We start from the raw sequence: 15,432 nt of genomic DNA, 5'->3' as shown, positions 1-15,432 counted from the left end.
AGGGAAGCTGGAGCACTGCTGGGAACAGCTGTTAGGGTAAGTGGTGAGTTCTGAATGTAGATCAGGACACCATGAGGAAGATAAAGAGCAAGTCAGCCCTATGACTATGGTCCTTATTTTATGGTCAACCTTGTTGTTTGCAGCACTCTTTTAATAGCCTGGAAATGGAGTCTTTCCTCACTGATTGTCCCTTCTTTTGCAAATATTGTTTGGCTTGTTTTTTTTTCATATTCATTATTCTGTATTTTATTTCTTTGGGTAGAACTAGAAACACTGCCAAACACAATTTGCACAAAATAGCAATTTCCAAGCATTTGGGGATGAATCTTAAAACCAAAAGTACATTCTTACATTTATTCCTCTAAAACAGAGGTGTGTGGTTAGGCTACAGAAACTCACATGACGGAGCAAAAGAACTGCACATTTTTGCTGCATAGGTGAGGAATGATTTGTACTTAAACATAACTGTTGCTTAACTTCCTTTTCCAGGCTTTCATTTGTTTAAGCGATCTTTGATTAATTTAATTAAAAACAAAAAAGTAAACATTTTGCTTCCTTGGAAGTTTTTGTTATTTTTGCTTAGGAGAAAAAAACCAGGATAAATAAAAACCCTCTTTCATACTGACCTGTAAGAAGGAAAACAATAGGTAAGAAACACAAGACTTTGGACTTAACTCAAAGGAAATAAGCCAGAAGCCTCTTTAAAAGATAGTGTTTACATATATATAAATGCACCCTGTCAAAAATATTTATACAAAAATTAAGACAATTGTTAATTCTTGTGTGTTACAAACATAAAAATGTCACCTGTTTCCAAGGTAGTTCAGCCAAGACTTATTTCAGATCATTTATACTACTGAACATCCCTGAAAATTTGTAACTTAGTAAACTAACGAATCACAGTGGAGCTTCAACTCAGATAACTGTCAAAGTATATGCAAGTCTGAAGTTAAACTGAATCAGCAACTGAACAATGAGTAGATCATTTCAAACTTAAAAAAATATTCCAGCTACATAGCTTGCATTCATATCCCCTTGATATACATCATTTTTTATGAGGCTAGCTCTTCAAATTTCCACTTACAGTAATGCTGTATACCAAAAAAAAAAAAAAACAAAACCAACCAACCCTCACTGTATTACTCGTTTTGGAAAGGTAATTAAATGGTGTGTTTCTGTTATGTGCTCAACATCCTAGTGTACATGTAACAAGTTACTAACAAGTAGTCTCCATTTTCAGAGAAAGTGTGAATAGATTTAAGTTCTCCTTTTTGAGCCAACATTTGTCATAAGACAGTCCTTGCTGTGCAAACTGGCTGGCAGCTAATATTTTTCCAGTCAACGTGAGGTTTCATAATCAGTTCCTGTCATAGGCATCAACGCTTCATTCAATCAATCATAAAAATGTGACTTACTAGAAAAGGAAAAATAGAGTCTAAAGGCACAGAATTACATAGCTGCTCTAGTAGGAGTCTGTAAACAGAGAATTGTTTGAATTTAGGAAATCCAAATCTAGGAAAGTAAAAAGGCATCTGAAGCACGCTTTTATCTAGTCAGCTTCCTTAAAGACCCAAAGGGTTTTGAGGTCTACAAAGTATGCACTAAAATACCATATTTCAAAAAGCAATAAGGCAAATAGTATACTTATTATTTCAAAAAAGTTACAATGGTAGTGTAGGCATACAGAGTATAACTTAGTTACAATGTGTGGTACTGTTTTCTACTACATAGCCCTATAACTGTTTCCTTTCTACATAATCGGAGATTAACCCGGCGTTCCAGGTGAACACAAAACCATCCTTGTACCACTGTCTACCACTGGCAACAGTTCTTCAGCAGCAGCAGCATTGGCTCTGCCGCCTGGGTCACGTTCATGATGAGGGAAGTCCGCAAATCGAAGTTCAAAGATTAAACACTGTCATACTTGTGAAGAGCTTCTTCTAGTTTTTGTGTCACTTTTTGAAAAAAGAGTATTTGCTGTTGCAAGAAATGCTGCATCTGTGATTTAAAGTCCCTCACACGAATTTTGTGGAAATGATTAATTTCTGCTAGGGTTGCAAAAGAAATAATGTTACAGCGTTCTTGAATGCCCTCAGCTTTTTGGAGCTCCATTTTCCCCTCTTCCACGTGCCGCTTACTCTCCTTTACTTTGGTAAGGGCTCCTGTGTAAAAAAAAAACAAAAGAGTTGAACTGTGAATATGACCGAAAAGGAATAAAACAAAGCTTTTTCAAATTAAAAAAATCACAGAAGAGTGAATCTCATTTTAAAAAAAGAACTTTTTCTGCCTTGAAAAAGTTAGTAAAACATGCCTACTTCACAATCTTAAAAATCATATAGTGTCCTTCAGAGAATAACTGATAAATACACCGGTAGTGGGAAAAAATGAAAACACTAGAAAACTAGTCAGCTCAACTTAAGCCTACATAAACACCAGAAAAATAACCTATTAAGAAATTGGACTTTGTGAAACATCCTCCCAATCTGTGAAATGTCAAAAGGAAAGCTGAATACACCGCAAGCAGAATCTTGCCAATACACCGTTCTGCTCTTATACTACAGATAGTCCCAAATTAATTATTGAGTACTAGAGAATATAAAAGTTTATTTCAAAGTTGCAGTCGTGCATGTAAGACCTAATACAGTCTTGTAAGAGCTGGAAGAAAAACAGAGAAAAAGAACTGACACTCCTCCTGCTCCTCCTGCAAATAGCTAATTAAAGGAAACACATCCTACAGAACTCAATTATCACCTAAAACAGACCTACTCAAAGCAGACTCATGTAGTGACAGATTACCAAGATACGTCTTAAGATATGAATTTTCTTGTACTCAATTTTCCACAGAGCAATTTCTTTGCCTTAAATATTACATACATATTTTATTCATATAAGTAAAACCAACCACTCCAACACAGCTTCTATCTTCTCACAAGATGTTAGTGACAGGACGTTTTTCACATACTTTATGGTCACGCTTAAACTACTTGTTCCCTCAAGTATTTGTAATGTCTTAACTAACTCTTTCCTTTCAGATTACACTTCTTATTGTACATGTGCCTGCAGTTCACTGACAGGACTCCCTTTATACTTAAAGAAATGCTTTTCTGTACTCCCTACAGTGAGACTAGCCAGCAAGCTAACAGAGAAACCTCTCTGCCTATATCTTCCAGGGGGACAGCCTCCAATCATTCTGCTCAGGGAACAGGTTTGCCTTCCCATCAGCCTGAATCCACACACGTAGTAAACACCATTAAGCAGTAAAAATGCAGTTCATCAGCAGTAATACTATTTTCCACCCCTTCCTTCCTGTGCCTGCCTAACATGCCATTTTGAAGGCGCCTCCCCCCAGCGCCTCGACACATCTCTGCAATTCGGATCTGGAGCATGAGCTTGTGCATGGAGGTGTCTGGGTTTGCCGCACGCACAGCGGGTTGGGAGGCAGCAGGGGAGCACGGCTGCTGCTCGCTGCGTTTCCTTCAGGCGCTCCTCACATTCCCCTGCCTGCTGCGGCTCATCCCCTGCCCATCTCTAACTCTCACCAGCCAGGTAGAATGGAGTGTCAGGGTACACTGACCAGAAGCAAGTTAAAATATCAGATGATTTGGCAGACTTGGGGAAAAAAAGTTTATTGCATTTTTTAAATGAAATGGGGGTTGTGTCTCATATTATAAATAAAATCCAGAATTCCTAAAATCAGAGAAGCATGCCTGACTTTTCTCCATTCACCTTCTAACAACAACTCGTTAGCTCTTGGAGAGGGTCTTATTAATTGCATATATTCAGAAAATATTTATGCTGTTATCAGTAATCCTCTACTCTTATAATAGTATTTTTCTGCTTAATTTGCATTTAGACTGTGCTGTACATGGCACCTCCTGCCTGCAGCCCTAGCATGGGCTCTCTAGTTGTGAACATAAGAAATTCCCCTCCGGTGTGACACGCTTGCAGAAAAACCGTACAAAAGATTCCCCTTTTCTTTTTTAAACTGGGGCAGGGAGGTTATTAACAAGGCAAGCACAGGCTGCATGGCCAAGGATGCTGGTATTCGAGTGGCGGAGGTCACAGTCTGAACCTGGTGCACCAAAATGCTGCTCAGGGGCAAGGGCAACCGCTCTCCCCGGGGGCTGTGAGGTGGTGGGAGGGCCTGGCTCCACACTTTCCTGGTCCCCATGGTCTGCTGGCCTGGTGGCTAAAAGCTTGGCACTGGCTGCTACAGCAATTGACCTCATCATCTCCAGCCTGGCTCAAAAAAACACCACTAAAAAAACCTTTTCCACATGCAGTGCTGCCAGCAGTGGGACCGTGCCAGAAGATCTGTATTTTCTCCTCTAGAGGGGTGAGGAATCTGTGAGGTAGGGCATGATCTAAAAAATATTTAATCCTCTCTTCTGCAAAAAATGACACTTCTTTCAACAAACAAAACCAGGCTTTGCAAAAATTTCCTCTGTATTGTGTGGGCATGGCGGGAATCCATACACAGCTGTGAAAAACTGAAATTTGGGATTTACTGGAAGCCAGATGTAGCTGGTTAAATAAATATGACAGCTCTTCAGTTGTGATGTGGGAAATGGCTTTAGGTATTTCTAGAATGATCAAACTGGAAGTAAAATACTGAAATTTACAGCATCACCAGTCTTCAAATTGTTTTACATAAATAAAAACCCGACATGACCAAACACCAAGCCCCTCCAGGTTAGACATATTATGCATTATGCAATTTCTGACATTAAAAAAAGAGAAAGATTTACAATAAGGCAAAGGAATCAGAGGGGAAAACTTGTAATCATTAATACTACTCTCTTACATATGGATTCATACTGGTCCTACAGTGGAATTTCATTTAAAACCCAGGCAGGCTACAACCAGTGGTCAGCAATGTATGACAATAACTTATACATGGACTTAAGTACAAACTTGCTTGGTTTTTTGAAGTGTCTATAAATTAAGTATTTAATTATTAGTGAAATAATTAATCTTAAAATAACTTTAATAGAGGGAAAAATTTAGCTTACTTTACTATAATCAAAGAACCTTCCCCAAATACACAGGAATAACACCCATGTGCTTTACTTTAAGAAGCAAATTATCATTTGCTCTAAAGTGTCATTTTTAATTTGTTCAGCACCTATTGAAGTTTGCAAGACTTAGTTCAGTAAATCTTAGAAAAAGGTGTTGTTGATTTACATGGCTTTGCAAGCAGCTTTACTAACAATGACATAACACATTTTATCTCAAGTTTTTTCCAAACACTCCTCCGTAGCCTACAGCCCTTGTATTTGAATCTACATGAGCAGAACTCTGAGCCAGCGCAGACATCCGTTGATGTTGAGGGTGCAATGATCCACGCAGGCTTCTAATGGTGAAAGTGGGGAGAAGGACAGGATGAGGGAACCGGGGAGCAGAGAGCAGTCCCTTGTGTGCATCCCTCCTTGAAAGCAAGGGTCACTCAGAGATGCCCAAGTAAGAGACAGGTCCCACGGTAACCTCTAATGTCTCCCAGCCCACAACATCTAACCCATCTCACCCCAGGCTGTCCACCATGAACTCCCTTCACCTCCAGGCTGTCCACCATGAACTCCCTCACCTCCATCCTCACTAATCTATCCGTCACCCTCAGCAACTAACCCAGCACTTCCCTGCTCCCACTGCTGCCCTTGCAGGCTGCTGAGGCTGAGCAACCCCCTCTGGCCTACATACCCCTGCAGAAACATCTCCTGGCTTCCGGATTTTATTATGTGAATATCTAGTATTGGTTTGGGCAATCCAAAAAAGCAAGATACATTTTAAAAAACAAAAGCAGAATTGTGGCAGCCCTAGAAAAGGCTAACATACATTTTAGGGAAAAGAAACAGAAGGAGCTACCACCTAATGCATATTAGCTCAAGGAAACCTGCTGAATACACATCTGGGATAAATATCCACCAATGAACTGTTCTCAGAGGGATGGAATACATAAAAATAAATTATTTGGTTTATTTTAGCTCCTGCTCTTCAAGTCTTGCCCATGCATTTAAAGCTTCTGGTCCAATGAAAGGAATCTTGTCAGGAAGTCATGTTCCAGTGAACAGGACTAGTTTTCAAATAGTAAAGAGGGCCTGGATTAAAGATGATGCAAAAAGCTGTGTGACATTTATTTCTGTTCTTAAAGGTGGGTAAAAGCAGATGTGAATCCTGTTTTTCATTGTCCAAAGCCCGATGTTAAACAGACAGTGGTGCTCACTGAATGCTGCTAAGGGCTTAAGAGAGACTTGCAGGTTTCAGTACTTGTTTTGAAGTATGAGATTGGACAACACAAGATAATATAAACTTGTTTAACAAGGAACATTTATAGTAATGTGCTAGTAACCAAGAAGAAAGAGAAGATGTAAAATTCCTGCTAGAAATAAATACTTCCAAGCTGTAAAACACACAATGCAAACAGCAACTTAAATGGGTGCTGAGGAATTATGAGGAAAAAAAAGAAGTGTGTTGAGTTAGTAAGCTGCCCATCCAAACAGAGGTTGCAATGAGGCAGGAAGTCAAATACATTCAGGAAAATTAAATTTAAAAAAAAAAAAATTGTGAACCTGAGAGTCCTTAGGTGTGGGTCAAACAATATATTTTCACATCACCTGCAGTTTTATTACACTAATAAATGCTAGGAGGTTGTGTGAAGAGTCAACTAAGGGTAGGTTTGAATCCATACATGAAGTCATACTTACTCTCCCTCCACACTGTAAGTATGTGTATATACATGTAAAACCATGCGGATGCATAGGTGTCTCCAAGCTCTCCAACTGCACAGTATGATCAGCCTGCCAGCAGCCAGCCCTACACTGGTTCTTCACACTTAGTGTACGTGACACAAGTCCAAGTTGCAGCCTGCAACATGATCAGAATGGAAAAGTTTTGGGGCTCAGCTCCCAAAGACTGCAATCAAGACTGCTCTTCACTCAGCTCCTTTGTCTCACTTGAAGCCAGGTATGCCCTGCACCTGCTGGCACAGGCGATCGGAAGCTGAAGAAGAGCATTAACTGCTAAGGGTGCACATCCTTCCCACTGCCCCATCTCCACCTCTTCTCAAAGTATCTGAACATCAGTTTTCCAGTGCTGCACACAGCAGTGAAATGTCAGCTGTGTCTGAAGCTACTAATCCCAATAAAGACAAGCCTAAAGGAAGGCAATCCTTCGGGGCAGGAGCCCTTTTTGCTCTGTATTTGCCCAGTGATTACTACACTGGACATCTGTTTCATGGTGGGGCTTGCTCGATTCTTAAAAAACATAAGTGGTAATTACTAATACTGTTCACAATGATATCACTATTTCTGAAAAATCACTGCTGTAGCAGAAATAATTTAACTGTATACAGCAATACTGCATATGGGATGAAACACAAGGAAGCATCGGCTCAACACTGCTGAAACACAGCACTTGAAGCAGTGGTATCTGTCAAAGTAAGAGGTCTACAATTCACAGTTGCTCTCAGGCACGTGTATCATCCATTATGTCACCCATATATCAATGCCTTCAGTATCTCTCTCCAAAATCCTAAACTTAAAAACTGCCTTTATCACTGCAGTTATTAAAATATTTATTTCACTTCAGTGATGAATTATGCTAAAACATAGCAAATAGATTTCTTTCACTAGTAGAGAGATAACAGTTTACATGTCTGTCTGTTATGATTAGTACAACTCTCTTTCTTTCAGCAAACATCCATGTTCTTGCTACTGTACTTCATACCTTGAGTTAATATTGCAAAACAACTGTAAAGGGACTGAAAGAAGACAAGGGAGACAAAAAAGTTAGTCCTGTGGTTCCCCTTGACAGGCTACAAAGAATGTTATTTTCTGAAATATATTTTTAGTGAGCTGGGAGAGGGAGGGAGAGTGAAGCAGCGAGCTGGGTGTCAGCTCAACCGTATGTGTTCCTCCCCACATGATGGCCCTTTGCCTTTCTCTGTTGGCTCAGGCACTGCCAGGAGGGAGGCAAACACAGGCTGGCACAATGCCGGGGCTGCTGGTCATGCTGCAGGTGAGAAGCAGTAACCATTCTGAGAGATGGAAATGGGGCACCTGGCCACCACGTATTCAACCACAAACCTGTACTTATACTATTTGTAGATCCTATTTGTAAATGATGCTGAAAAGGACAACAGCCATAAAAATGGTAGAGTGGAAAAAACCCAAGGAGGGTGATCGTTCTAGCCTTGACATCAGTGGCTTCGGTGTGACAGCAAGACCTCATGTCAAAGTCTGAAGGCTCCTCTGAGAGATGGCTCCCTCATGGGAAAGCACAGCTAGGGCTGGAAAACACTGTGATCTACAAAGAAACTTGCAAGTTTGACAAAGAAAATCTCTCATCACTTATACCTCATAAATCTTGTGAAAATAAAATGACCTGTGCAATGGAAAATTTTTAACCATTCTACTATCAGCAAGCTACAAAATAAATTTTGGTGCATTACTTACTAGAAAGTAAACCAACTTACATTTACATGCCATTCAACTGCCCATCATATTAAATGGTCCAGCAGTGGGCATGATGTGTCCTTCAAAGCATGCTATTGAACTGAGAGCTTTGAACTACTCTAACAACTCCCTCTGCTTTACTTTTATTATAAGACACTGTTCTAATATGAGACATCATCTCTAAAAGAAAGGGAGAAAAAAATATATTCATGATATTGCTTTTATCAAAGGATGCAAAAGCAGAAAACGTAACTAGAAATAAGTTTTCTTTTTCCTTACCCAATGCTGAGGTTATTTAACTATAGCTCTTTGCTTAAAGATTTGAAAAGGCAAAGTCCTGTGCAGGCAGCACAGTTTTGATTTACTCTCCTTCTGAAAGAAACAACTGTGGAGGGAACAACATTATCTTTAATCCAGCAGACGGCTGCCAGAACAAGTCTGTCTACATGGCTGTCCCACTCACACGAGATCTAGCAAAGATGTTGTTACCAGGATGACTCAAATGACTAATCCAATAAAAAACAGCATTTGGCCTGGAGGGGAGGGAGATGGTGGCTGGTGGCTTAGTTTTATCAATGGTTTAGTTACGTGATCTATCTCAGCCCAGGGCTACACAATCATTAGCTCCAACACAAGGGAAGTTGCAGAAACACCACAGGAGATTACACATAACATGAAACCCTACTCTGAAAAAAGCCCCCAAACTTCCCTCTCTCACTTCAAAGTGAAATGATGAAATCATGTCCAGCAGAATAGAGATTTCACTACATTTACAGATTATTTGCCTAAAAAGACTCTGAGCACAGATTAACAAAAGAAGCCTACATTAAGATTCTGCAAATTCTTTACATTTTCTGGCCAAGATTTAGAATGGAAAGCACTATAACGGGAACTTGCCTGAAATTAAAACCAGAAGGCTCCTCCAATTGGGACTGAACTGTATAAAAGAAATGTCACAGGGAAAAAGTACCACTACAGTAACTAATGTAGGAATGACTTGCTACTTCAAAATCTGGGTTTACAGTTTTAAACAGAAAAAAGCGAGTGATCTCCAATATAAAAGGTGAAATGATGAAGTCACTTGTTCTTTCCAGAAGTGCTAACACAACAGTTTTCAAAAACAGCCTTTCTAATGCAAAGATTATATTCTTCTCCTAAAAGGTGTGAAACTACTTCAACAAACTTCTATTTTCCATAATGAAAGTCAGAAACATCAAAATAAAATAAAACAATTTGCAATTACTTTAGTATTACAAGGGGGTTTTGTATAGATACATGAAAATGGCTCTAACACTTTTAGAATCTGCAGCCTAAAAATAGTTTTAAAAGAGTGAGGTCTATTTTTTGTTATTTTGCTGCCCATTGCTCAAAAAAAACACAGAATAAAATAATACTTTCCTATAAATCTAGGCTCATCAATCACAGTGCTCTGCCAACATCTAGGTTAACACTGGCTGACTGCAGGATTATTAACGTCAGACAGAATTATTTGTTCTTTCAGTTACCCTGTTGCAAAGATCATTCAAAGCTGTCACCCAGAGCTGCATTCTTCAGTTCAAAATAAGATCACCTTCTAATCTACACAACTTAGAGATCACATACAAATAAAACAGTCTTTGCTAGAGATTTCAGAAACTTGATTAACTTTAATCTCATCTGGTGTTTTTAATGCATACATTGATTTAATTAATATATAACTGATTAACGATGGTGTTAGAATGCACAGTGTCAAATGTCACCCAATTTTAAAGAACTACCAGGGTTAATGGATACTATACATGGCTAACTAATCTCTTTAAATTTTAAATAATGCAATATTTAAGGCCTGATTACACTCACTGTGCATACATCTGCCAGTTGGTGTACACACTCAGAGGAAGAGCACAGCCACTTTATTTTTGCAGAGCTACAAGGACTGTAACGTAATTGTACCTGTGCACGTTCAGAGGCTCCAAAATGCTCAGGCTACTGAAAAATTTTTAAACTACCACACTGGCATTTCAGTTCCAGAGTCCCCCAGAGGAATCCACAAGCTTTGGTGTGCAGCACCTCCAGCATGAGCGTTTTGCTGGGCCATGCTACACCACAGTAGTATGCAAGCACCAAGCCATAGCTTGCCCTTGAAACAGCTGATAACAGGAGGTGAGTGCAAGATGTCAAAATAAATGGAAGAAGCATTACAGAATTAACAGTTTATTGCACCTACTGCCCTGCATAACCCCATTAACAAAACAAAGCCCACAGTAATCACATGTAAAAACTGTGCAAAATTGGATGGAAGTATTCCATTCAAATCTTGAATGCAGTGACTTTAAAACTAAGGTATCTTTAGATGTATTGTACACAAACAGTGTTTTAAGCAAACAAACGGCCTTACTTCAGCCACTAAACCTTGTTTAAACTATGTTCATGAGTAGTTCTGACTTTACAGGTACCTACAGCAATGTCTGAAACAGGGCCTGTCAGGAATAATTTGACCTTAATATCCAGCTGAATTGTGTATATTGCTGTCCATTATCACAAATGTAGTGTTTTGCTCCATGGCCTGAGAGCCAAACACTAGGTAATGCTGGTTTTGCCCAATTCTAAGGCAGTCTTACTTTTTGGCACTCACATGTACTACTTAAGGAGTTTTTATTTGGTATGGCTTCAGGTGACACTGCAGACTAGGGGCACAGAAAGGAATGAAACTTAAACTAGGCTGGTGACTAGAAAGACGGTACGTCACATTTTTCAGGGTGGACACACTTGAAAATTTAAGCGAAAGCAATTTGCAGAAGTAGCAAGATGAAACCTCTCAGTGATTTTAAGTACTCCTTACTAGCTTACATCTAAACCAGGCATCAAACAAGCTTTTAAGATAAATCTCTGGTTTTCCCGAATTTAAGTTGGTCTATTAGTTTCTCCCAATTATGATACTAAGAAGAGGCACTTTTCTGCTAGAATGATGTTACAGACTCCTAAAAGCTTTTGTAAACGCCCTGTTCATAATATTGACTTCAAGACAACAACCTAAATCAGAAATGATGCTGTGCATGCATGGTATATAAATTTATTTTCAATAAAACTGGTTAACTGCATATGAGCAGAAATGTCTCCTCTGGATCTATAGAAGATGAATATAAGTCATGGCCAAAATGGATGTAAGGATCATGCTATCAAATGATAACTTCTTCAAAATTTTCTTAAGATTCATGGATGTAGGTGGACAGGAGAAGACAGGTAACACAGCATACATATATATAATCCATATGCCATTATTGAGAGAAGCAAATATAAATGCAGGTTCCACCAACTCATACATCCCTTCTTTTTGAGGTGCTATGAAAGCCCCGCTTTTGGGTGTTGCTCGCTGTAAAGGCTGAAGGGAAGCAAAGAGTGAACACAATTTATGGTGTTTGCTTGTCCATCATCATCTGCTTAGCTTCACTTCTGTCCTAAGATAAGTAAATACAACATACACAGACAGTTTAACATAAATTAATATGAAAAGAGTCAAGATCTAAATGAAATGCAGATGCTGCTCCACTTTTTACCTAGTACCCTTAAAATGCTCTCTCTCAGATCTAAATCTGAATGCTGCAGTATCTCTGTAAGGACAAAAAGAAGCAGACTCGTAGGAAAAATATGCAAAGTAAACCATCATTAATGTAACAAATTAAAATATATTATATAATACAAAAGCAAATCATGTGAACACTATAATAATCTAATGCTATATTCATATTATATAAAAGAAATGCTATACATTATATATTGCTATATTATGTTAATTAATTTTAAATTGTAAATATATAACTTTATATAATATATTAATACATTACATATTATTATATAGAGAGAATTTTTCAGTTTTATAAAGGCAGAAGAGGATTGTCTGCCTTTTTAGGAGGAAGGGATCTGCCCCTTTAAGTTTTGGCTTTCATAAAACTGCAAGCAACTTGAAAATGTAGTCTCATTATCGTGATATTTGGTAAAATTGTTCTGCAGTATACTGCTAGTTAGCCAGCACAGCTATTCATGCATATAGAGATTCAAAATGGTAAGCCTGACAAAACTAGAATAGCAAGCTGCTCTTTACCATGGGACAAAAAAAAAAAAAGAAAAAAGGCAATGTAAACTCCCAATCATAGTATTAATCTGTTTTTCACACTGTTATGAAAGAACTGCATGTAGGCTTAAAAAGGATAGCTCAGTTCAACATGATTACCTAAGTTGTGCACCCATGATATGTACCTATCTAAACAAAAGCTGAAACCATCACTTCTTCCTGCTCTGCTGCAGTAACAACACAAAGTCACTGACAAGAACTAATTGTTTGAATGTATATTTTGCCACTGATTTAATTAGATTCCACTCCAAAATTGAAAACACACTTTTCACTATGGGTTTGTTGGTTTTCTTTTTTTTTTTTTTTTTAATTTTATTTAAATTTTCATGGAAGATTAGGAAGGAAGGAAGATTGTGCAGAAAACATTTGCTATTTGTTTGCTCTAGTCTCAGAAGCCTCATGTTTTGTGGGCTAAGCCAAATGGGATTTCTTTTTTTTTTAATTAGAATTTGCAAATTCTGTACTATTTGAATAGAGCAATTTAAAAGTAAGGTACCAGGTGGATGAGTTTATACAGTCTGCACACATTAACTTGGCACTTCAACTGTTCAAACAAAGTCTAACAACCAAGTCATGGAAAGCTGCTGGAAGGCTGCAACATGTCCTTGTTTCAAAGGTGACTTGCAAAGTAGAAAAATAAGCCTGCTTGTTTGTTTTTGATAATGTGCTTACAAAGACTTGGAATAGCTCTGAGAGCTACTTTATGTTTTCAGTCTACCAATTCTTGTCTTCCCTGTTTGGATGGAAGTCCTTTTAGCAAGACCTGGAGTTCTCTGATCTGCAAAAGAAACATCTCACCATCTCAATTCTTCATAAGCTTCAATCTGAAAAGGTATTACTTAGTCTTTGAGATAAAATTACTTCCTCTTTCTAGAAAATAATTTTTAATTCTCTAATATCTACACTGTCCTGCTACTCTCCAGCTGCCCACAAGGTTGCCCCAGTAGACTGCTTGTGGTGAGCAAGTCCCTGTAAGAGCACATGAGGTGACAATGCACTGCCTGAGGTCAAACCCACTAGTCGTGAACTCTGATCAAAACCTCTCCAGCCTGTTGGGACTAAGTAAACAGTCTGGGTAGACTTTCTGGTCCGCAGTAATGCGTGCAGTCCCTCCCACAGGACAAACAGTTGTACTCTTACCTGCTACTGGCTGTTTTTTTTAAAAAAAAAACAAAAAACAAAACCACTGGTATTTTATCAGCTATGAAATGTCTCTGTCATCAAATGTGTATGATATCAGGCTAGCAGGTTTCAAAACAGATGGACAGGTATGGTTGGACTAGATGATCTCAAAGGTCTTTTCCAACCAAATGATTCTATGATTCTAAAAGGTAACAGGAAAGAGAGAGGTATCGTGACTGCATGAATCTTGCTCCCTTAAAAAGCTACGGTAAAAAGAGACTAAGGGGGGAGTGGAAAAGGAAAAAAAAAAACCAAACCCCATACTTGAAATTAAAGACCCGCACATCTTTCAGGCAGACAGGGCACATAAGTCCTTTCTTTTCCTCTTTCTGTTTAGTCTTCTTCAAAGAAGGCTATTACTCCATTTTAGTCTTGTTTATTGTTGTCCTCTGATTTTACACACACCAAGGAAGCTATAATTTTATACAGTTTCTAAATATGAAGATTCTTCTTTCACATTTTAGCCTCCTAGAAGTCTCAGTTTCCTTCAGGTTACCTTTAAGTACTGGGAGGTAATATTGGGTGATTCAGTAGCAAGCAGACAATGCTACATCATGACTGTAACAGCAATGGGGAGGCTGAAAGGGCAAAAAATACAAGTCATCCCAGAGCAACCCATCCTTTCTCATCAAAGTCCTGGAACAGATGAAATGTAGGTACCCGTCTCTTTTTACTGCTGCAAGGGTCATCTGGCTAGGATTACATGCCTAGCTCTTAGCCAGTAGCTACCTGAGTTGAACGACATGCAAAGCGTATGCAACTGAGGGACAGAGGAGGAAAAGAAAAGGCAGGTAAAAGGAAAAACAGGGATGGCAAAACCATGTCTGCAGAACAAAATTAAGAGGTTAGAAAGTAAGCAAGAAAGAAAAGTACTACTTTTACACTGTGATACACAATTTTAGGTGTGAATTTTGATCAGTCCAATTGATTCGTGAACACACGTACCCCTCCTTCCCCCTGAAAAAAAAATAAAATGCTGAAAATGTTACAGAGTTCCAGGTTTCGGTGTTATTTGGGGTTTTTTTGATGTTTGAAATTTTGATGCATTTCCAGCTAGAACGTTTTTTCACCTATAGTTTTTTAGGGTATTCTAAAAACACACCCAGCACATTCTTTAAAGCCAATGTCTAGAATTAAGTTTGCTTCAGGTAAATAAGACCATTTATCTTACTTTACTTTCCACAAATGGTGATCAAGAAGCAAAAGGTCATTCAGATGTTTTTTTAAATAATTCTCTTAAATCTTGGCATGCAGAGGACACAGAATCACTGCCTACATCTTAGAAGACATTTAGGTCACTTTTCAAATCTGTCTTGCAAAAATCATAACCAAAAGTTTAAGTCTAGCATTAACATCATAATGTTAAGAGAAATCTGGAAAGCAGAGATGAAACAGCAAGTTAGTCGTTATTTCTTCCACTTTCAGGAATCACAAAAGGCCAATTATAGTAATTCCTCAAACAAAATTTGAAAGAAAGAAACCCGAAAACCTGTAACTTCTTTACTCTCACTCTGCAAATACAAAGCCAAGACAGCCAGACAAGCATGAGCTACAGTACTAGCATACACTATCACGAATTCTTACATCTGCTTAAATTTTCTGAACCTGAACTTGCATGGGCCTGCAGTGAGCATTTATGTTGAAAATTACTGAAGTCAGAAGATCTCATCAGTTGAGTGAAGCTCTAGC

At 38.5% G+C, this 15,432-nt stretch overlaps 1 protein-coding gene across 1 annotated transcript in view; it reads right to left on the bottom strand.

The window, feature by feature from the left end:
* Positions 1–1,389: 1,389 nt before the first annotated feature.
* Positions 1,390–15,432, bottom strand: part of SNX18 (sorting nexin 18) — a gene marked incomplete at its 5' end in the record, with an annotated part of 20,028 nt that continues 5,985 nt past the window's right edge. The window contains one exon of the mRNA XM_010176977.1: positions 1,390–2,162. Coding sequence (XP_010175279.1) covers positions 1,909–2,162 — 254 coding nt within the window. The remainder of the gene's footprint in view (positions 2,163–15,432) is intronic.

The sequence above is a fragment of the Antrostomus carolinensis genome, unplaced genomic scaffold, assembly GCF_000700745.2.
Source record: "Antrostomus carolinensis isolate BGI_N321 unplaced genomic scaffold, ASM70074v2 scaffold18990, whole genome shotgun sequence".
In the NCBI taxonomy this organism is placed as follows: domain Eukaryota; kingdom Metazoa; phylum Chordata; class Aves; order Caprimulgiformes; family Caprimulgidae; genus Antrostomus; species Antrostomus carolinensis.
This window is presented reverse-complemented; position numbering and strand designations above follow the sequence as displayed.